General features: G+C 53.9%; 6 protein-coding genes across 6 annotated transcripts; 3 read left to right on the top strand and 3 right to left on the bottom strand.

Annotated features, from left to right (window-relative positions):
• Positions 1-15: 15 nt before the first annotated feature.
• On the bottom strand, positions 16-2,360 carry BROUX77_006959 (uncharacterized protein; the record flags this gene model as incomplete). Its single annotated transcript, XM_073752001.1, has 2 exons — positions 16-2,270; positions 2,336-2,360. The coding sequence occupies 2 exons, from the start codon at positions 2,358-2,360 to the stop codon at positions 16-18; spliced, it is 2,280 nt and encodes a 759-aa protein (XP_073603106.1).
• Positions 2,361-2,890: 530 nt separating this feature from the next.
• Positions 2,891-6,434, top strand: BROUX77_006958 (uncharacterized protein; the record flags this gene model as incomplete). Its single annotated transcript, XM_073752000.1, has 2 exons — positions 2,891-3,719; positions 3,793-6,434. The coding sequence occupies 2 exons, from the start codon at positions 2,891-2,893 to the stop codon at positions 6,432-6,434; spliced, it is 3,471 nt and encodes a 1,156-aa protein (XP_073603105.1).
• Positions 6,435-6,886: 452 nt separating this feature from the next.
• On the bottom strand, positions 6,887-8,459 carry BROUX77_006957 (uncharacterized protein; the record flags this gene model as incomplete). The annotated part of the gene is made up of 3 exons (XM_073751999.1): positions 6,887-7,315; positions 7,384-7,992; positions 8,052-8,459. 3 exons carry the CDS (start codon positions 8,457-8,459, stop codon positions 6,887-6,889), a joined length of 1,446 nt encoding a protein of 481 aa, XP_073603104.1.
• Positions 8,460-10,198: 1,739 nt separating this feature from the next.
• BROUX77_006956 (uncharacterized protein) lies at positions 10,199-11,269 on the bottom strand (the record flags this gene model as incomplete). Its single annotated transcript, XM_073751998.1, has 2 exons — positions 10,199-10,815; positions 10,918-11,269. The coding sequence occupies 2 exons, from the start codon at positions 11,267-11,269 to the stop codon at positions 10,199-10,201; spliced, it is 969 nt and encodes a 322-aa protein (XP_073603103.1).
• Positions 11,270-14,963: 3,694 nt separating this feature from the next.
• On the top strand, positions 14,964-16,097 carry BROUX77_006955 (uncharacterized protein; the record flags this gene model as incomplete). Its single annotated transcript, XM_073751996.1, has 1 exon — positions 14,964-16,097. The coding sequence occupies one exon, from the start codon at positions 14,964-14,966 to the stop codon at positions 16,095-16,097; it is 1,134 nt and encodes a 377-aa protein (XP_073603102.1).
• Positions 16,098-18,482: 2,385 nt separating this feature from the next.
• BROUX77_006954 (uncharacterized protein) lies at positions 18,483-20,337 on the top strand (the record flags this gene model as incomplete). Its single annotated transcript, XM_073751995.1, has 2 exons — positions 18,483-19,320; positions 19,400-20,337. 2 exons carry the CDS (start codon positions 18,483-18,485, stop codon positions 20,335-20,337), a joined length of 1,776 nt encoding a protein of 591 aa, XP_073603101.1.
• Between the last annotated feature and the right edge of the window lie 203 nt (positions 20,338-20,540).

Here is a 20,540-nt window from a genome sequence, read left to right as displayed (position 1 = left end):
TATCCAAGCCGACCTCTAAAGACGTGTGTAAGTGGCCGTCAAGCGGTAATCCTTCTGGGGACCCTTGACGCCGTATGCCAAAACCCATCTGTTCAGGTTGACACCCTCAAAGTCAAATTCGTATTCCGCGCTATAAAAGTCGTCAATGCACAGATGCCCGGCATTAGCCCTCCACTTTGCGCTTGTCGCGCCCGTTTCCTGGTCAACCAACGGCTTGAACTTGACGTTATGGAAGAGATAGTCGACCTCGAGGCTGTCCTTTGTCGAAGCAAACCACACGCTCAGCGCATCGTAAATCTCGTCATAGCGCCAGATGTAATGCCGCGAAGCCTGAAACTGCAGTCCATTGTCGGCCGTAAACGTGCCGATTTCATGGTACACGTATTCCGTGATGAAGTCTAGGCGGTTGTGAGTTGCCAAGTCATCGTCGGCTGCGCCATCGCCGCGCTGGTCGCCAGAGCCTTCTATGTCAGGCACAGTAGTCTTTAGGCCGTGCGCTGTGCCCACACGCGCACTGAAAGTTGCCGTGCCGCTAAACTGCCCGCTGGGGTAGGCCGGGCTATTGCTGTCCAGCGTGCGCTCCATCTTCCAGGTGCCGAGTAGGCTGCGGAACACGGCGCCGGCGACGTTTTTAGTCCCGGAAAGTGCGTCATGCACATCGGTGTAGGCCTGTTCAAGGGCAGTTTTGTTTTCGGCAATGGCATCATCGGCTGCGTAAGGCGAGAGGTAACGAGACGGCACGATGATGTCCATAGGCTTGCCAGAATAGTTGGGGACTGCCAGAGGCGGGCCAATGGGGTCATGCAGCGTCAGGCCAAGGGCAGAAGCATACTGCGTAGTGATGTACATTGCGTCGCCCATGGGAAACTGCGAGCATCGTGGATCAGACTGGAGGGCCTGAGCCTGGGCCAATGATTCATCATATTTAAGAGACTCTATTAGCCGAGCCGGCTTCGCGTCTCCGGGTGTCCAGAGTGCAGCCAAAACACGCGCCTGCATCTCCATCACAGACCAGTACGGCGAGCGATAGAAGCCGACAAATCCAAGCGTTTCAAAGTCGGGGTGGTGCACTCCATGAAAGGCCAGAGCAACGGGCATGTTGCGGTTTTCAGGATTGTATGACATGGCCTTCAAAATAGCGTCGGGAAGCAAGGAAATGTTGACGGCCGGGTCAAAGCCCGTTGCAAAGACCACTGCGGCAACATCTGTGATGGCCTCGCCGGTCGACAGCGTCACTGTGGTGCCGTCTAGAGCGGAGAAGTAGCCTGTGGACACGTCGATTTGGCCGGCACTAACGAAACCAGAGTAGAATCCACTGATGGCCAGTTGCGGCGGAACAATCCGGGCCTCCGAGGGGATTTTCAAAGCTGAGCTTATAGAGGCTTGGTTTCCCAAGTGTGATTGATAAACATCTGCAATTTGTGCAGCTGCCTCAGGGGTTATGTGACCTTGCACATTGGTCAACTCGCCAGGCCGGTTGTTTCTGTTGCCAAATGCAATATCCATGGGAACGAACGGAGAGGCCAGCGGGGGGGAAGCCGAGGCCGTTGATGCCGAGGGCTGTGCCGACAAGTAAGGCGGGAAGATCCAAGTCGGCCGCTGCACGACGTGATGCACCAGCAAGTCGGTCGGCACAGGCGTACGCCCAGGCAGATTCTTCATGCTGGACACGTGCATGGCAATGGTCGCAGCCGTCTCGACGCCCGAGAGCTGTCCGCCCACCACGACAATCTTGCCCTGGCGCGGAGCCAAAGTGCCCAGCAGACTGTTCAAATCGCGGTACTTTGTGCTGTGGATGACGGGCACGGCAGGCGCAGACGGCACACCCGGAGGGATCCGCGGCGAGCCAAAGAATCCCGTAGCCACAATGAGGTGGTCGAAATGCAGCACCGTCTCGGCGCCGCCTTCGGCCTCGCGCACAGTCACGCTCCACGACTTGTCGGCGTTGAGGACGGTCCGGACCACCCGGTGGCCGAGCTTGATAGAGGCACCGGGGTACTTGGCCAGGTACCGCTGCAGATAGCGGCCGACCATCCAGGCGCGCGGGAACTGCGGGGTGTCGGCGTGCCAGGCAAAATCGCTAAAGACTTGGGTGTGCTTGCTGATGTTGGTGGCCATCAGCGGGTGCACGATGCCTTCAAAGTCCGAGCGCGATGTCGGCCAGAGACCGCCAATGCGGCACTTGGAGTCGAAGATGGTTACTTGGAAGCTATCCTTGGGCGCATTGTACAGCAGTGTTTTAGCAGCGACAAGGCCTGAAGGGCCGGCGCCTAGTTGGGTGTTAGGAATGAGATAGGGTTTATGTGTAGCCCAAGCAACAGTTAGTATAGCTTACCGATCACACAAACAGTCTTTGGCATTATGAGAGCAAGGCAAGAAAGACAACTGAGTTCTAAAGTCAAGATCAAAAACGGTAGTTATTGAGGCTCAGTCTCATGGACGGTGACAATGAGCACCAAGCCGTGGATCTTATAGAGCGGTGAGCGCCTCAGCTTGACGGGAAAAAGTGGACAGATGTAAACACGAGACGCAATGATGCCATCGAGAGCCGTAACTTCCAGCCAACAGGTTGTATTGCTGCAACATTGCAACAGGCAATTATGGCATGATTGTGAAGCTCAGACCGGCGATGGCTTCAGGTGGCATAACGTTAGGTGTGGGGGGGGGGGGGGGGGGGGGTACTAGGGTTTGGGTGTTACAACAAGATAGTAAGGGTTAATGTAATCAACCACTCTACGCGTCTCGATCGCGTGCCTTCCCCCTTTGGGAGCTCCAGCTATCACCAGCTTTGTGCCCCAACAGCAAAAGCCCAAACTTTGTTCGTCCGCTCGACGAAACCAGACGACGCATTTGTTTTCTTTTGACTGCGCCTGCCCTACTCTCTTGCAGAATGGCCCCTACCCCTACACCGTCCAAGTCTAGCAGCCAAAGGGCCAAGCAGCAATCGCTGACCAGCTTCTTCTCCCCCAAGAACAGCTCTACTGCGCCGTCGTCGTCTTTCTCGCGCCAGGGCGCTGCCACAGATGCCCAGACTCCCGCGTCCCCGTCGCTGCCCATGCGCAAGCGCCACCTATCGGAAAACAGCCGGAGCGGAAATAGCAGCCCCGACAAGCCGGCCAAAAAGGCCAAGAAGACAAGCGCAGGGGCCCGGACCACGGCCGATGGCAACGATGAGAACGACGATTCCCTTGCAGCCCAACTAGATGGTGTCCCGGAAGAGGCAGAACTGCCCGTGACTGCGGAAAATAAGACCGGCGCACAACCGGTGCCGAGTTTGGGTCTGTGCCCAGAGCACTTTGCCTGCGATTCCAGTCAAGATACATACTTTGTCTCAATGACACAAGAAGAACGCGACGAGAGAGCTAGCAGACATGAAAAGTACGTGAAGAAACTCGGCAATCCAAACAGCAGCATTGGATTGAGCCGGGGTTGGAGGAGTCTGGAATCTGCAGACAACAACGATGGCGAAGAGGCGGAAGAGGAGGATGATATGGAAGAGGAGGACGAGCGGCCAGCCAAGAGGATCGCCAAAAAGGGGCCGGCATTAAAGAAGCTTACGCCAATGTTGCAGCAGATTATCGATATCAAGAAGAAACACATGGACACGCTCTTGGTTGTGGAGGTGGGCTACAAGTTCCAGTTCTTTGGCGAGGATGCCCGAACGGCGTCCAAGACGCTTGGCATCATGTGCATTCCGGGCCGACTGCGCTACGACGATGGTGCGCGCCGCTTTTCTCCCCCCCTGTTCGCAGCCCGCTCTGTATTACTGACATGGCGTCTCTTCCTCTTCAGACCCTTCCGAAGCCCACATCGACCGCAACAAGTTTGCCAAGGCCAGCGTGCCCGTACACCGCATCAACGTGCATGTCAAGCGGCTGATTGACGCAGGCCACAAGGTCGGCGTAGTGCGGCAGACCGAAACCAGCGCGCTCAAAAAGGCCGGCGACAACCGCAATGCGCCGTTTGAGCGTAAGCTGACTAACCTGTACACCAAGGGCACATATGTCGAGGACATTGACGAGAGCGAGATGAAGGCGTCGAGCCTGAGCGCCGGCGCCGTCGGTGGCTATCTGCTGTGCCTGTACGAAACACCCGTCAAGGGATCGCTCGGCACCGACGAAAAGGCCAGTGTTGGCATGATTGCCGTGCAGCCGGGCACCGGCGACATCATCTACGACGTCTTTGACGACGGCTTCATGCGCAGCGAAATCGAAACCCGCCTGCTGCACATCTCGCCATGCGAGTTTCTCCTCGTCGGCGACGTGACCAAAGCCACCGAGAAGCTGCTGCAGCACCTGTCCGGCACAAGCAGCAACGTGTTTGGCGACCAGACGCGCATTGAACGCGTCTCTGCTGGCAGCAAGCGCGAGACCCTGGTCTCGACCGCCTGCTCGCACGTGACGCAGTTCTACGCCGACAAGGCCCAGGCCCAGGCCAACGCCGCTGACAACACGGCACAGACGCTCCTCGACGCCGTGCTGCTCCTAGCACCGTCCATCAAGGTGTGTCTGTCGGCAATGGTTACGCACCTGACCGAGTACGGCCTCGAGCATGTGTTTGACCTGACCAAGAACTTTACGTCGTTTGCTCAACGCACTCACATGCTCCTCGACGGCACGACGCTGGAAAGCCTGGAAATCTACCGCAATGCCACTGACCACGGCGAAAAGGGCAGTCTGATGTGGGCGCTCGACAAGACGCTGACGCGCTTTGGCCGCCGGCTGCTGCGCAAATGGGTTGGCCGGCCGTTGCTCGACCACGCCGCGCTAGTCCAAAGAACCGATGCCGTAGAGGAGCTATTCCGGAGCCGCGGCACGGCAAACGTGCTCCAGCTCGAGTCGCTGCTCGTATCCATTCGCATGGACCTCGAACGAAGCCTGATCCGCATGTACTACGGCAAATGCAAGCCCAAAGAGCTGCTGATTCTTCTGCAGACGCTGCGCCGCATCGCCCTGCAGTACGCCTCCGTCTCGTCGCCCGAGGATACCGGATACACGTCTCCCCTTCTGCGCAAGGCCGTGCTGTCATTTCCCACAATTCTCGACAGCGTCACCGGCTTCCTCGACAAAATCAACCTCAAAGCCGCGCTCGACGACGACAAGCTCAACTTTCTGCGCGAAGAAGAGCACACCGACCTCATGCAAGAGCATCAATGCGGCATCGTCAGCGTCGAGGCCGACCTAGCCGACCAAAAAGCCGCCATCACACGCACCCTGCGGCGCAAGACGCCCATCACCTTCGTCACCGTGTCGGGCATCGAATACCTCGTCGAAGTGTCCAACGCCGAAGTCGACCGCGTGCCCGCCTCGTGGATCAAAATCAGCGGCACCAAAAAGGTCGCCCGCTTCCACCCGCCCGACGTCATCCGCCTGATTAGCGAGCGCGACCGCCACAAGGAAGCCCTCGCCGCCGCCTGCGAGGCCGCGTACAAGGACCTGCTCGCCGCCGTCGCAGAGCTGTACCAGCCATGCCGCGACGTCGTCGCTAGCCTCGCTAGTCTCGACTGCCTGCTCTCGCTTGCAAAGGTCGCCGCGCAGCCGGGCTACGTGCGCGCCACTCTCCTGCCGCCCACCGACTCGCCGAGCGTGCGCATTGACGGCGGCTGCCACCCGATTGCACAGCACACGCTGGCCGACGGGTACATTCCCTTTACGACGTGTCTGGGGGCGTCGCCGGACGCTGGCGCTTCGTCGCCCCCGTGCACACTCGCCCACCTCATCACCGGGCCCAACATGGGCGGTAAATCCTCCTTTGTGCGCGCCGTCGCGCTGCTCGTCATCCTCGCACAAGTCGGCTCGTTCGTGCCCGCGTCCCGCGCGACACTGACACTGCTCGACAGCATCCACACGCGCATGGGCGCGCGCGACAACCTGTTTGCCGGCGAAAGCACCTTCATGGTGGAAATGAGCGAGACCGCCGCGATCCTGCGCGCCGCCGGCCCGCGCAGCCTGGTTATTCTTGACGAGCTCGGCCGCGGCACCAGCACCCACGACGGCGCTGCCCTGGCCCAGGCTGTCCTGCACCATGTGGCCACGGCTACGCGCTGCCTCACGCTCTTCATCACGCACTACCAGAACCTGGCGCGCGTCGCGGATGCGCTGGCCCCGGCCGTCAAGAATGTGCACATGCGCTTTGCCGCCCACACGAATGCCGACGGCGAGGAGGAGATTACCTTTTTGTATGAGGTCGCTGAGGGCGTTGCTCATCGGTCCTATGGCCTGAATGTCGCGCGCTTGGCCCATGTGCCACAGCGTGTTCTCACAGTGGCGCAGAGTAAAAGCAGCGAACTGGAGTCTGATATCCGACAACGACATTTGGCTGCAGCTGCGAGGGCCTTGGTAGCTGTTATTAATGGCGGAATTAGCACTGACACTGAAAACGACCCAGAAGATAATGCCCTCAACTATCTTGTGCGTAGTATTGAAGAACTGTAAAGTGTGATTCTAGATGGTTACACACGTTCTTTCACCTTTGCCACACAAGCACTTCACAGTTGCATCTCCGTCTGCATCAAAATCTAATAAATCACCACAATGTTAATATGCCCGATTTTACAACTTGGTTCGTATTTTGTGCTTTTCTAGAGGCGTTTGCAAGCCTGAAACTGCTTTTGAATTCCAAGTGATATCAACCAACCCCTCCTCAAGTTTGTTAAGCTCATTAAATAATCGTAACTATCAACCAGTTAGCTACTCATTCTATATCTCTGAATCATTCGTGTAGCGGGTGACTCACAGATATACCTCGTAGGTTTTTTTTATGTTTAAAATGCTCATAATATAAAAGACAGAATGAAAGGAACGAAGGGAACGATAGAGTCATAGAAAAGAAAGAAAAGTGCAAAATGAAAGGGCTGAGAAAATCATTGTCATCCATCTGAATCAAATCACCCAATCAAATTGAAATACTGCAAATCCTTAGCCAGTGTTCCGTCTAATGAAGCTCGCATAGAAATTTTGCTCACCTGTTCATCATGCTCTGGTCGGCAGCGTGAAGAGAAAGTAAGGAAGGCAAAGAAACCAGAGGAGAGAGAAGTACATTGTTGTTCAACATCTTCGTTTCGATTACTCGTAAAGAGAGTGGTGGGAGGGTTGAAGGTCGTCGTAGAAGCCTGGTTAGACATGATATCAGTCATCTTTTGGCTGTATTTAACTTGGGCAGAGCCCTCGAAACGCTTGTTATCATAGATAGTATTACCGTCGAGGTTCAGTTGAGAGCCGGTTCCCCTGAAGCTGGTGTGGCTGTCGCTTCGGCCCATGGAAGTGAAAGTGAAATGCGAAGGGTCAATCTCACAGCGAGGTTCCCGGTTAGTAGGCTATAATATGGGAGCACGCAGTTAGATTTCTACTGCTACCGTGTTTAAACATGTTAGTTCTCACTTACTCCAAGAGTCGGGCTGTTTGGAGCAGACGGAATGTCGTAAATGTGACGTTCACGCTCTTTTACCATGCAGAGATTCCAGACTTCTTCAATGGTTCCAACCATGTTTGCCATTTTCTCGATGCGCTTGATGGCATCAATGCCCTTGCGCTGATTGCGGTATCGACGCTGAGAGGGGGTTGCGGAGTCCCAAATGCCTATTCCAGGAAGGCACAACCCCTTAAGCTGAGGCGGCTCGCGATCTTTCCTACCCGCAAAGGTGTTGAAACCACGCTTGATCTTGATGATGGTAGCTGAATATCTTCCGTGAGTATTAAACTTTTTGGTCGAGGACTGACTAGAAACGCGCTGGCGACCATAGGGACGGTATTCGATGCCACTTTCCGAAAGGCGGTCCTCGTCATCTTCACCTTCAGCATCTGCTTCATTCTCGGCAAATCTCATCATCGGCTGAGGCTGGGTATTGTCGAAGTAGCTCTGAGCAAGATAGGCCGTACCCTGCAGGTAGGTGGGTGGGACGCGGTGAGGGATGAAGACCTCTGACATGGGAGGAAGGGTGTCGTAGTACATTCCGCGGTAGGGGTCAGCAGAGGTAAAACGACGGGCCTGTTCCTATTTTTTTGCAACTTGTTAGTACGTATTTATTCAAGAACCCGCTGTTATTGACTCACATTAACATAGTGAGCAGAGCTTAGGTAACCATCACGACGGCCACGAACATTTTGCTGCTTCGACATGTCGAGCACAAAGTTTGGCAGGGGAATGTTGTGAATGTTGCACCACGAGATGAAGTTGTCGAGCTTCTGCTTGCACATGGGGCTGGTCTCGGAAGCAGCACGCAGCTGGGCGTAGGCATTGTGGTGGTCTTTAGAGCCTAGATGGGTAGCAAGATGAGCTTTGTCAATGGGGCACACATCACAAATCATGCAGGCCAAGTCGTCTTCAAGGCGCTTGGGAGGAGGCTGATTGACGGGGCGGTAGGCAGGCGAGGCAACAAGCGTAGCTTCATCGCTCAGCAAAGAAACATCCATCAAGGTCTGCTCGTCGGTGTATGCATCACCAGAGCGAGAGACAGACATGGTGGCTTCGGGAGCGTTACTGGCAGACTTGGAATCCGAAGAAGACCAGGGCTTGTTGAGGATGGAAAGAGAAGCCATATTTACTTGCGATTAGAGGCATATTGATTAGTATGTCACATTGTTCTGGCCAAACGGAAAGCGTACGGAACTAGACTTACCAATGTACAGTGAAAGAGAAGACGTGAGTACAAGTAACTGGGGCACAAGGAATGATTGCTGCGAAATAGAATCAACAGAAACTTAATGAAGGGATCCGATTGGGTCGAAACAAAGAGACAGAAGAAGAGCAAGAAGGAGAGAAAAAAGAAAGAGTAGAAGAGAGAAACACCACAAGAGAATGTGCATGGTGAAGAAGAAAAGAAGAGAGAAACTGCAAAACACGGGCGGTAGAGGGGGATTTTATACTTGGAAAAGGCAGCGCAAATAGCATTGTGTCCAATTTGACGTCCAAAACGGCTTAGCTTCAGTTTATTGTGGTGTTGTGCGGTGGGCTATCCAGGTACCTTGCAGTTAGATACCACGACGGTACCTACTGGTTTGCAGTGTCTATCTCTCCACAGGATGTACTCTACAAGTCATCCACGCAGACACAAAGAGGCTCAGCTTAATCTCTCAGGCCAGGAAATGCAGGTGCTCGTCTATGCGGGGCTCCTTCCGCTGTCAAGAGGCTCCCAGTGACCTCAGATGTACCTTCAAAGTCACATCAGTGTCGTCCGGGAGTCAAGTTTTTACCACTCGTTCTCTTTAGCGTCATGTAACAATATTAATTGTTAAATATCTGACAGTTCCATCGACCGTTGTCATGTATCAGTTCTTCTCTGCCGCCTCAAATTCATTTGGTTTTAATACTGCTGCTGTACGTCTTTTTAGTGGCAAACAAACAATTACAGTATAGGGCACACTAGTCCATTGTTCTCGCCGATACCTCGCGGGTACAAACTGTTCGTCACTCTTTTCCCACACAATGGCCACGCCTCTAGTTGCAAGATAGCCAAACAGGCTTAGCTCGGCCAGAGGGTTGAGTCACATCTCCCATCAGGGTAGTTTCTGGACTTCTTTCGCACAGTCATAAAATAGAAAGACTCAATTCTTCTTTGTCGTTCATAAGCATAATTTATCTGTGTGCGTGGTTCTATCCGATTCTTATTGTTCTGCCAGCTGTGCTGATTGAGAACCCACATGGCCTGCCACAGAAAGATTTTTCTTCATCAGCTCTAGGGCTTTAAGCGTCGTAACTTTATTACTCTGCGTTTTGCGGACTCCAGCAAGAGTTTTATATCACAGTTGCAACTTCGGCCGGCTTGGAGCACGAAATCAAGCCCTATGCAGTAGGCGTCCAAGTGACATCGAAATAAGGTTAGACACAGGCACTCCTTCTGGCTCTAGCGTTGTCTCACAATGAAAGACTTGTGCCTAAAGCAGCCTGGCGCCCCACAATTATGCATGCAGGCTCCACTGTCTATCAGGCCCAGCCACGAGGTGGCAACAAACTTGAGAAAAATCACCTTGTCGGGCATGGCAAGCCTCTGAGGCGACGATGACGTAAGCTGTTTGGTTGTGAGGTGTCAAGGCATCAATTCCTGCATAGAGATTTTATCACCTTGGGTGCCAACCTTTTTGTTGTAGAACGGAGCCATAGCACGGGATTTTAACCCTAATACATGTGTATCAAGCGGCACCACAAATCTCAAAACCAGCATCTCGATGCCAAATTCGTTATTCATTAGTTGTATTTTTCTCTACTTCAAAATTCTATCCACGGTGCTTTTGGGAAGGCAGTAGACTGGGTCAACCATATCCAGCTCAGTGCTTCCCAAGAGACTCAGTCCTGTTATACCAAAGAGCGTATGCCAAACATCAACCATATCGCCTGGCCGGTCTGAAAGGCCGCCTTTCTCAGTGTCCTGGCACCTGAGGATAAAAGCAGATAGTTTGTCCCGATCAATCCAGTGCGTCTTTCCAATCATTGCCAGACTGCTCAAAACCCACCAGCTGTAGCACACATCTTCCTTCTTCTCGGGTCGGCCATTCAAGCCTCCATTTGAGAGTTGGCGCTCACTGAGCCATTGACCCAGCCTATCGCTATCAACCAGGTCCAAACGGCCAGCAATAGACAGAGCAGCCAGACATGTAAACACCTGTCCCGAGTGAGACTCGGCACCAGGAGAAACACCGTATCCCCCGTCGAAGTTGGCACAGGTGGCGATGTGGGCGACAGCCTTGTCGACATTGACCATGTCCAAAAAGCCCAAAAGCGAAAGAGCATTGAACGCACCATACAAGAACCTGGTGTCCTCTTCGCCCCATTCATCACCCGCAAAGGTGCCAGTCTCGCGGTTTTGAAGATTTGAAATAACTACAGTTCCATTGTTAGTATATTTACTAGGGCCCAAAGTGACAAATCTACATGTGCGATGCAGCAAGCGAGGAACCCCCATGAACTGCATATATTACTTACATTTAGCAACCTGGGCTTTGCCGCACCCGCGAGTCTCTAGTTCATCAAAGCCGTCTACCATGGCAAGAATTTGAACAGCGCTGACTGTTGACAACATGTGTGCGTCGTGGCCTGGAGCAGCACCAAAGCCGCCGTTCTCATGTTGGCATGAGAGGACAAAGTCGATTGTTTCTTTTCTGGGCAAGGCGTCTGGACGCTTCATCAGATGCAGTGCCGTCAAGCCCCAGTAGACACCGTTGAGGCGAAGGTGCTCAGTCAGCCAATAGTCATACTCGTCCTTCTTGGTATCTAAGCTTTGGATATATTTGACATGAGCATCAATAGCCAACGTTAGATGTTCTTGAGCTGCCATTGTGGTCGAAATAGAGACAAAAAAGAAAGAATATTGATGTGTTGGTGTGGTACACAATGCATCTCCAGAATACCTTTTTCATTTCAAAATATGGCTTGGGCTTGTGGAACCAGCCCCTCGTTGAATGTTGTTGTTGCCGTAGGCGGCATTTTTGCCACGTGGGGTCTTTTACTAGGGTTAGGGGGACATGTATTAGGGTGAATTGTATGCACAAACATGCATACGACTACAGCAGCCGGCAGGGGTCGGTTTCCAACAAAGATACGAACATAACAGTCAAGTCTTGAGCCACTTCAGGAGCGGTGACGGTGAGCACTGGCTGAGATTCTATTGGTGTTGAATAGTCTCCAAGCGAGGCTACAATCAATTACTTTCTGTGAAAGCGAGGGGAGCTCGTAGACTGGGCCGTGAATCTCGGCTATGCGTCAAAAATAATTGGAGGAGATGCAGACAGGCAAACATGCAGAGGCACAGAGATGCAGAGCTGCATTTAGTTGGTTGATGGTCTTGGTCAGGCTCTATTCTATGGGCGCGGTTATACTTGCGGGTAAGGGTGCAGATGTGTAAAAGTTCCTAGGGAGAGAGGGAGAGGCTATATTAGGAAGCAAGTACATACCATACATCTGTAGTTGTAGTTGGTCAGTTAGTTAGTTATCACTACATGTTCTTTTGCTTGGGTGACGAAAAGATGACGAGGGTCTAGATATGAAACACGATGCAGTGGGGACAAGTTCCCTGTCGGCTGCTAGATGGCGCATTTTTGGCGTTCTCTATTCACATTCTTCTTCTAGAACAAAAGCATGCTAATCTCATCTTGGATCCGCAGCAACTAGAGTGGCGCTGTGGCATGGCATGGGCGAAAGCTCGAGGACAAGAGGACAAGGGCGAGGGGGAGAGGGGGGCAGGGCCTAGAACGTAATATGGTGGCAGTCGAGTTGGGGCGAGGACAAGGCCACCAGTCAAACTGTCGATTAAGCAATTTACGACGAGCACAGGAAGCAAAGGAAAAGAGGAAGAGGAGGCGTCTCAATGAGAGTACAGGTAGTGAGTGAGCGGGTAGAAACAGGTGTTTACTTCTACTTGGAAGCCCTTGGGCCTGATCACCCGGACGACTTGGGTACACGCACAGATGGGCATGAAACAAGGGCTGTCAGTGTTATTAATGACAGAGACCTCAGTCGGTCAAGAAGCAAGCAGAATCAGAATCAAGACCATGCCCTTCTTGGGAAGATTGCGCAAAATGGACAGTGAGAGGGAGAGACGAAGGGGCACAAAGCACAAGCACAGGCTGACATGATGTAACTATGTGGTTATGGTTGGTATGTGTGTGGATGTGAATGTTGGTGCAGAAGGGATTACTAAGGCGGCGTCGTTTCATGATATGAGCGCCGGAACCAAAGTAAAAAAGAAGGGTCGTGTGTTTCCCACACCAGTGAAACAGGCAACAAGAAAAAAAGCTTATGCTTTCGCGAGGTTCGTCTCGTCAGCCCGTCTCCGTCTTGTAGTTCTCGTTCTCGTTCTTGTTTGGAAAAGGAGAGGGGGCTATGGACAGGGGGTACATCAAAGTTAGTCAGCCAATGTGAGCAAGAATGTCATGCCCTGACATGGGAGACGCACAACCATAACTAACTAACCATGCAGCTTTGTATGTAGATGGCACTTGGTGTGTGCTACCCTATTTGTATCGTTACAGGTGATGACTAGTTATCAGGTTTGGGTCCCAGAAAAGGGGGACACGAAGTTAACATGATAGAGCATAACTAACTAGTACTTGAATGGCCAGTTACAATACAGGCGCTAGTTAGCCGGGCTTGATCAGCCCAGCAGGGCACAGGGCAGAAAGGAAATCAGCGGGTCAGAACAGGGCAGAGAGATGCCGATGCCGGGAGTTCGGGTAGTCGTCCAGGCCGTCGGATCTGGGGCTCAGGGGACCGTAGACCGTAGAGGAGAGGGGGAAGAAGAGAACCCTACGAACCCTAGGTCTGAGGGACAAGCCACATAAAATCACGTGCAAGGCCCGAGAACAGGGTTATCGAGGAGTGTCTTACCCCCACGCTAGCTCGAAAAGAAAACAATTCTCCGAAGGGCCGCGACCAGGCAGAGTTTATCTTGTTTTGGTGGTTCCTGGGAGTGCCCTTTTTTTTTTCTTATTCCCCGGAGGAGGGCTTTGACCTCCATATGCCTTAACAACAATAGGCGTTGCAATTTAAGCAGCCCAAGAAAAAAGAAACAGAAATGTGAGTAGGCTACGTCCAGAGAAACCAGCTAGTCTTGTTTAGTATGTTAGACCCGATCTGCTCCCGCTGCATAAACGTTCTCGGCCTCGGCTTGTTGCATTTTTCTCCTTGGCTGCTGGCATTCATTCATTCACGCTCATGTGGAAAAAAGGGAGGCTATCGTCGGGTTGGCAGAAGGTTGCCACAGGTTGACGATGGCGACGGGATGGCTTTGTGTGGCCAGCGAGCCCTGTGGACACGTTCATTCACTCTCTGGCATAGAACAGAACCATACGCATTATAGTTGCCTCTGCTTCTCTTCATGCGCCTGGCCGTGCTGGCTGTGCCGCGCCTGTTCTAAGGCTGGTCCGTCCGCTTTGGGTTGACAGTAGCTGACATCTGGCATGAGCTTGAGCATAATCTGGCGTCCAGCTGGAGGGAGTGCTTGGGCGCTGGGCCAGCGGTGATTGATTGATGGATGTAGAAGGCGAGTCGCAAGGAGATTGGTGTCTGATATTACAGCCAAGGTCGGCTCATCTCATGTCCGAAAGAGGCTCGGATCGTCGGCACCATGGGGTTTGGTTTTGGCTTTGGTTCTGCGAGCGGCGAAGAGCCCCCAGATCAACACAGTCCATCCTGGCAAAAGAGCATCTGTGAGTCCGCCGGAATATTCTTCGCTGGACGCAGGCCAGACTCGCGGTTTTTAGCGGCTCGTGGGCACTAGACACTGGCGATATCTAGACCGACGCCATATGAATCTGTCCCCCCCCTTTTCCAGCTTCAGAACCCCCAGGGCCAGCAGCGATGCAAACTGCCGCTCCAGAAGAACCAAGAACTGCTGTATACTGCGAGGACACGTGAAGCCCTGGCACCGCAAGCATGACAGCGAGTGGAGGGACTGCCGGACTGCCGAACGGGCCAGAGGCTTGAGGCTACTTTCAAGCTAGCGTCTTCTGGCCAGCTGCGACTGTGCTATTTTAGAATTGGGATGGATTGAGATGGATTATGTCAAGTGCCTCTCCTATTTTGCGTGTATATTTCCGGCGTGTGCGTTGTGTCTTTTTTTTTTTTTAATTTTTTAATTTTCTTTTCTCCTTCTCTATCGTCATCCAGCCAAGCCGAGATACAGACCAAGCGAGCCAAGAAAACAAGGCACCTCGTCCATTGGAACCTGCGATCCTACCCCCAATACCACAAACCAAACCAAACTCAGGACCGCACTTTGCTCTGAGCCCCGAGCCTGCATTGTGCCTCATTTGCCAGCCCTCCATCCTCCTCTATATTGCTGCCACTATCACACAGGCATCTGCCGCCTTTTCTCTGCAGTTCAGCTCAGGCACTCCCCTCCCTGAGCTCTGTTTTGGAGTCTTGAATCGACCCGAACGAGTTGTGCCCACAGGCATATTATTATTGTATTATAGACAGCCGACACAACTATATATAACAGAACCACCAAGCCGGCCCTACAGCTAGCTGCCATGGGTCGCAAACCTGCCCCTCAGCCGCTTTCTCTTACTGAAACAAGGGAGAAATATTCCGCTCGCCGAGAACCAGTCTCACGCCTCCAGCACCAGCAACAAAACCAGCTGCCATCGTCCAGTTTGTCGTCGTCTTCTCATGCTCGCAACCAAGACGCCCATGCCCATGATCCACCACCCGAACACGCTGCCGAAAAGACGTCCATTTTCATTCTGCCCCAGACGCCTGTCTCGCCCTTTCACTTCTCGCCCAGGCTGTCTTCGTTGTCGTCCCACGGCGTGACCGCCCAGAGCGACCCTCCCAAAGCCTCGACTTCTGTTCCCGCACCGGCAACCGGCAACAACCACCCGTCGCAGCCAGCCCAGTCCAGCGGCCACGCCTCTTTGCCTCGCTCGTCGACTGCCAACTCGCCTCGCACCACCAACCCGCGCAACTCGACCGACCGGTTCCGCGGCCCTCCGCCCGTCAGCATGGCCAACGCCACGAGCCGCCCGCCCATCGGTGCACCCGAGACCCTGCCCACCAGTCCGCCAGCCAGCCACGGCGCCGCTGCCAGCAATACAGCCCCTGTTGCTCTCGGCAAAAGAATCCCCTTGCGTGTGTCAACACAGACAGCAACGCAGCCGCGCAAACCCGGCGGCGACAGCTACCAGCCGCTTGTCTCAGCCTTTAGTTCCACATCTCTCAACACGCCACGCTCAGCGAGCACCACGACGGGGCCCTTTACGTCGCCCATCTCACAGTATGCGTCGGCACATGGCGACATGTTCGAGGCTCTTGGGTCGAGCAGAAAAAACAGCGTGAGCAAAGCCACGAGGGGTCCTGTCGGCGGCTCTTCGACGAGCGCTGGCGCTGGCGCCGGCGCTGGCTTCTCGCCCATCACGAGCAGCAGCCTGCTGTCCCGCCACGGCATCAGGTCTGGCCAGACCTCACCACTACCGCCGCCCCAGCCGGTCTCGGGCTCGTTGTATTTTGCAGGCGCCACCAACGGCCAGCGACCCTTCACCCCAGCACATTCGGATAAGGGCCAGGATTCCCGGAGTGCCGACCTCGAGCGGGCGGCCGAGATGTATAGAGGAATAAGTGCTGCAATGCGGTATGATTCTCAAGGTACGTGCATAACAACAACATAGCATACACACAAGATGCAGCCCAGTTCTCGCTCCCTTTTACACGAATCTTTTTTCTCTTGGCGCCATGTGCGTTAGTGACGCAGGCACAAAAGACCAGTAGACGCGGCTGTTCTTCTCTCTCGGAATCGGGGGTTTGCATTTGCCACTTGCAAAGCTTGTCTGGAGCAAGTTCCACGAGCTTCGCTGTCACCGCCTGTCACACTCTTCCCCTTGATCTTCTTTTCTTTTGTCTCGCAGCACCCCCTCCCTTCCCCCTCAGCCACTTCTCTGCAGAAAGGCAAATACGACGTATTTTCTCGGGTCTCCCTGCATCCGAAAAAGCCGGAGCAGAATGGCGGCAGAGAAAACAAAAAGAAAACACAGGCCGCCAGACACAGCTGCTTGGGCGGGCTCTACTGCTGTTAAGTATTTGGCTGGCGCGCTCCAAGCCCACACTAACGCAGGTGCGACTTGGCCCTGTATTATACTTGAACATATTACGCTCGCACGCTGGGCGAGTTTCACACACGCCACCAAGTTCACGCCGGCGAGTGCCCTTGAACCTGGACCTGCAACCCAGCCCCTAAAAACCAGTCTCGCCTCTGATCAGGCATTTGTTCGGAGACAAAATCTGTCAGAGATGCTATTTCTGGCGCATTTGGGTAAATACAGGCGTGCCTGTGCCTGGCTTGTGGTGATATCTCCGGCGGTCTCCTTTCGCTCCTCTGGGTGGTCCCCCTATCAGCAAGTGACGTTTCGGGTGGCTTCTCAAACCACCGGATGCATTACTTGTCACAGACAGAAGGACAGACCAGAAACAGGACAGGGGGGGTGGGGAGAGGGCCTCTTTTTTTCTTTTCTTTTTTTTTTTCTTTGCTGCAAACAACTGTGATGCAATAGTTGTCGAAGAAGCACAAACCCTCCAGCAGACGCCAGGCCAGCAATCAGGCCAGCCCTTCACATCACGTTTAGTCCCTCTTTTCTAGAATCGCACACATCCCATCCCATCTCGTCCAGGCGTCTCCTCCCATTTCTCCAAGGGCCAAGGACCAAGGCCCAAACGAAGCTAAGGCTTAGCACAACCTGGCCGCGCCTATCCCTGTCTGGTTCGTCAGTGGAAGTTGGCTGTTCAAGGCACAGCAACAAGGAAGCAAAAAAGAAAAAAAAAGCAAAGCTGCTTCTCATTCGCTGTGCGCTGGATTGATTGCTGCTGTCCCTGGTCGCTTAGAAGTGCGTGTTGTGTGTCCACTTCCGGCCGTTCCTACAGCCAGCATCGCATCGCATCTCATCGCGACGGTGACGACGACCTCTTTGTTAGAGGCTGGTGGGACGGTGGTACAGCACAACTGAGGATGCTAAGCGTGCGGGCGAATAGTGCAGCCTGATAGCGCCGTGCAGTGTGCTATACTACAGCCTGCCGCAAGTGCTACGCTATCGCTGCTACCCCACTGTGGCGTCCCCCTCCACCCCCACTACCCTGTAATATAGCACCCGCTGCACTGTGGCGGTCGTGATCGCCCACCACATCGCCATCAGTGCTTCTTTGCTTCCCCTCTCCCCTGCTGCCCCCTCCCTCCATGTAGTCGCCCGTCGATCGTCTTTGTTCCAGGCCCCGGCAACCCTTTCCCCCCTTCCTTTGCCATTTGGCCTGCCTTGGGGTTTGTTTGCCCATTACGAGTCGCTACAGCCAGCCAGCCGCAGCGCCATCTGATTGAGAGCGCCTTCGGCTCGCAGGCTGCTCGGGCTATTTTCAGCGTGTTTGGGCTGGCTTGTTTGGACTGTGGGCTCCGTGCAGCACTAGGCAATTTGTACTGGCACTGGTACTTGTACTCGTGGAAAGCCTTTTCTTTCAGCACAGAACCACAGAACCTCCAGACTGACTCCGCCCGCCCCTTCTGCCCCCCCCCCCGTTCCTTGCTTCTATTCTAGTTCCTTGGTGTTCACTGCTTTTCCCTGCACCCACCCAGCTTCAGTCCTGCTCTTTGCTCTTCGTTCTTCACTCTTCACCTGTGCCTTTCTCTTCTCTCGCAGCGTCTGTCTTGGCCTTGTCTTTGTCTCCATCTGCATCCTCTTTGCTCTTTGCAGGAAAAAAATCACCCAACCTCACTGTTCGCCATTTTCTCGCCTCTGTGAAGCCAAGAAAAAAGTCGCTAATCATCACATCGCCTGCGTCCTTCAGCGGCCGACTATCCATCTATCCACTCAACCTCAACTACTGCTCCCGCACAATCGTCCACCTCCGCCACAGAAAACTCGGCAAAACCACATACCACGACCGCCCCCTCCTCCTCTGCCGTCACCTCTCCCGTCGTCGGCTCTTCCCTCGCCCCTGGCTTTTCTACTGCCGCTGCCGCCGCGCCCCCTCGCTCTGGCGTTTCAAGTCGTAAAAACTCAAATACTACGCCCATGCCGCCACCACACCATCATCGCAATAACCACTTCCAACCCTCCCGATCAGAGGTTTCTCTTGCTTCATCCGCCGATTTCGACTCGTCGCAACACTCGCAGAACCTAGCCCAGGCCCCTCACGCCTCCACCAAGAAGCAGAAATCAAAGCCTGCCTTTGGTCGTATGGGCCGCAGCCGCAACAAGTCGGACAAAGACGAAGAACACATACCCTCCAGATCTGCCACCTCCACGCCCGTGCAAGACGATCGCTCTGTCTCGAGTGGCAACCCGGGTCACAACAAAAACAACTTTTACGGCTCTGCTTCCAAGGAAACCCCTTCCAAAATGCCCTCTTCGTCCGGCCCCACATCGCGCAACCGCTCGCACGACCGGGGCTTTGCCAAAGACGACAGCCACCATGACTACGGACACCACAAGCCGCGCCACCACGGCCACAAGGAAAAGGACAAGGACAAGTCGCAACATCATCTCAGGGGCGAAAACGGCGGTCTCTTTAGCTCCCTCAAGTCCTCCGGCACCCGTGCTGCCGACATCTTCAGCAAGGGACTGTTTGGCAAGAATTCCCGCCAGAACAGCACGACCGAACGCGAGGTGCCTGTTGAAGACGATCACTACGTAATCAAGGTCATTAACCTGCCGCTAGTTGAGCAGACTCGCTTGACCCGTATATCAAAGCGCTTGGAAGAGTCACGCGACAAGACTGAATTCTGGATGCCTGCCTTCCCATGGAGAGCCATCGACTACCTGAACTACAAGGGCTGCGATGTCGAGGGTCTCTACCGAGTGCCCGGCTCTGGTCCCCAAATCAAAAAGTGGCAGCGGAAATTCGACGAAGGTAAGCCCAAGTCTGTCGACAATAGAAAACAAAAAGAAACCACCTCCAAGAAACACACTAACCCTCCTCCCCAACACAGAACATGACGTTGATTTGTTCGAGCAACCCGATCTATACGACATCAACATTGTCGGCTCCATGCTCAAGGCCTGGCTACGCGAGCTTCCCGACGAACTTTTACCAAAGACTGCCCAGGACCGTATTTCTCGCGAGTGTGCCGGAGCGCAAGAAGTGCCACAAATGCTCATCGACGAGCTCTCCAAGCTTTCGCCCTTCAAATACTACCTCCTCTTCGCCATCACCTGCCATCTAAGTCTCCTGCTCGCCCACGCCGACAAGAACAAAATGGACTACCGCAACCTGTGTATTTGCTTCCAACCCTGCATGAAGATTGATGCTTTTTGCTTCAAATTCCTCGTCTGCAACTGGCGCGAGTGCTGGAAGGGATGCGCTAGTGAAGCCCAGTACATTGAACAAGAATACCGCCTGTTCGACGCTCCTCTTCCACGCGGCCTCACACGGAACGGTGCTGTAATCCCGGCTTCACCACAGGCCTCCACCAACGCCAATCCCGCCTCCACCACTACCTCATCCTCTACCGCCGCAAATAACAGCCACTCGGCTACCACCACAGTCCAAATAATCCAGCAGTCGCCCAAAGGCGAAAAGTCGTTTCCGTTGCATCCCCCGGCAGATATAAAGGTAGCGTCATCGACGGCGTCAACATCAGTAGCACTTTCTGACAATGATACCACTGAGGAACGTGCCGTCTCATCGTCAGGCAGTAGCAAACAATCAGCACAGAGTCTAGAGCCCATCAAGATACGGACCAAAAAGGGCATGGTCCTGGCGCCCATTGATGCGAGCCCCGGCTCCATACGATCCATCTCGACCACGCTGACCAGCGACAACGAGCAAGACCCAAGCGGCACTCGCGACCACAACGTGCTGGGCACGCCAACCTGCGAGATTCGCCCGCTATCGCCCATCAAGCCCTTGTCTCCACTTGGATTCTAAGGAGGGCGGTGGCGGGAGGGAGGATCATCTGAACTAAGAAAAAAAAGGACAAAAGGTCTCTAACGCTGCGGTTATCGTGACATGACGTCATCTGCCCCGTGGTCCCTTTTAGACACTTATTCTCTTTTTTTGCGACGAGTTCCCTTTGTTCCGTCTCTCCCCCTTCTTTTCTCCTCGTTTTCTCTCTCTCTTTCTTTCTCTCC

Source organism: Berkeleyomyces rouxiae (genome assembly GCF_048999995.1).
Source record: "Berkeleyomyces rouxiae strain 22BRR77 chromosome Unknown BrBRR77_ptg000009l, whole genome shotgun sequence".
Taxonomy (NCBI): domain Eukaryota; kingdom Fungi; phylum Ascomycota; class Sordariomycetes; order Microascales; family Ceratocystidaceae; genus Berkeleyomyces; species Berkeleyomyces rouxiae.
This window is presented reverse-complemented; position numbering and strand designations above follow the sequence as displayed.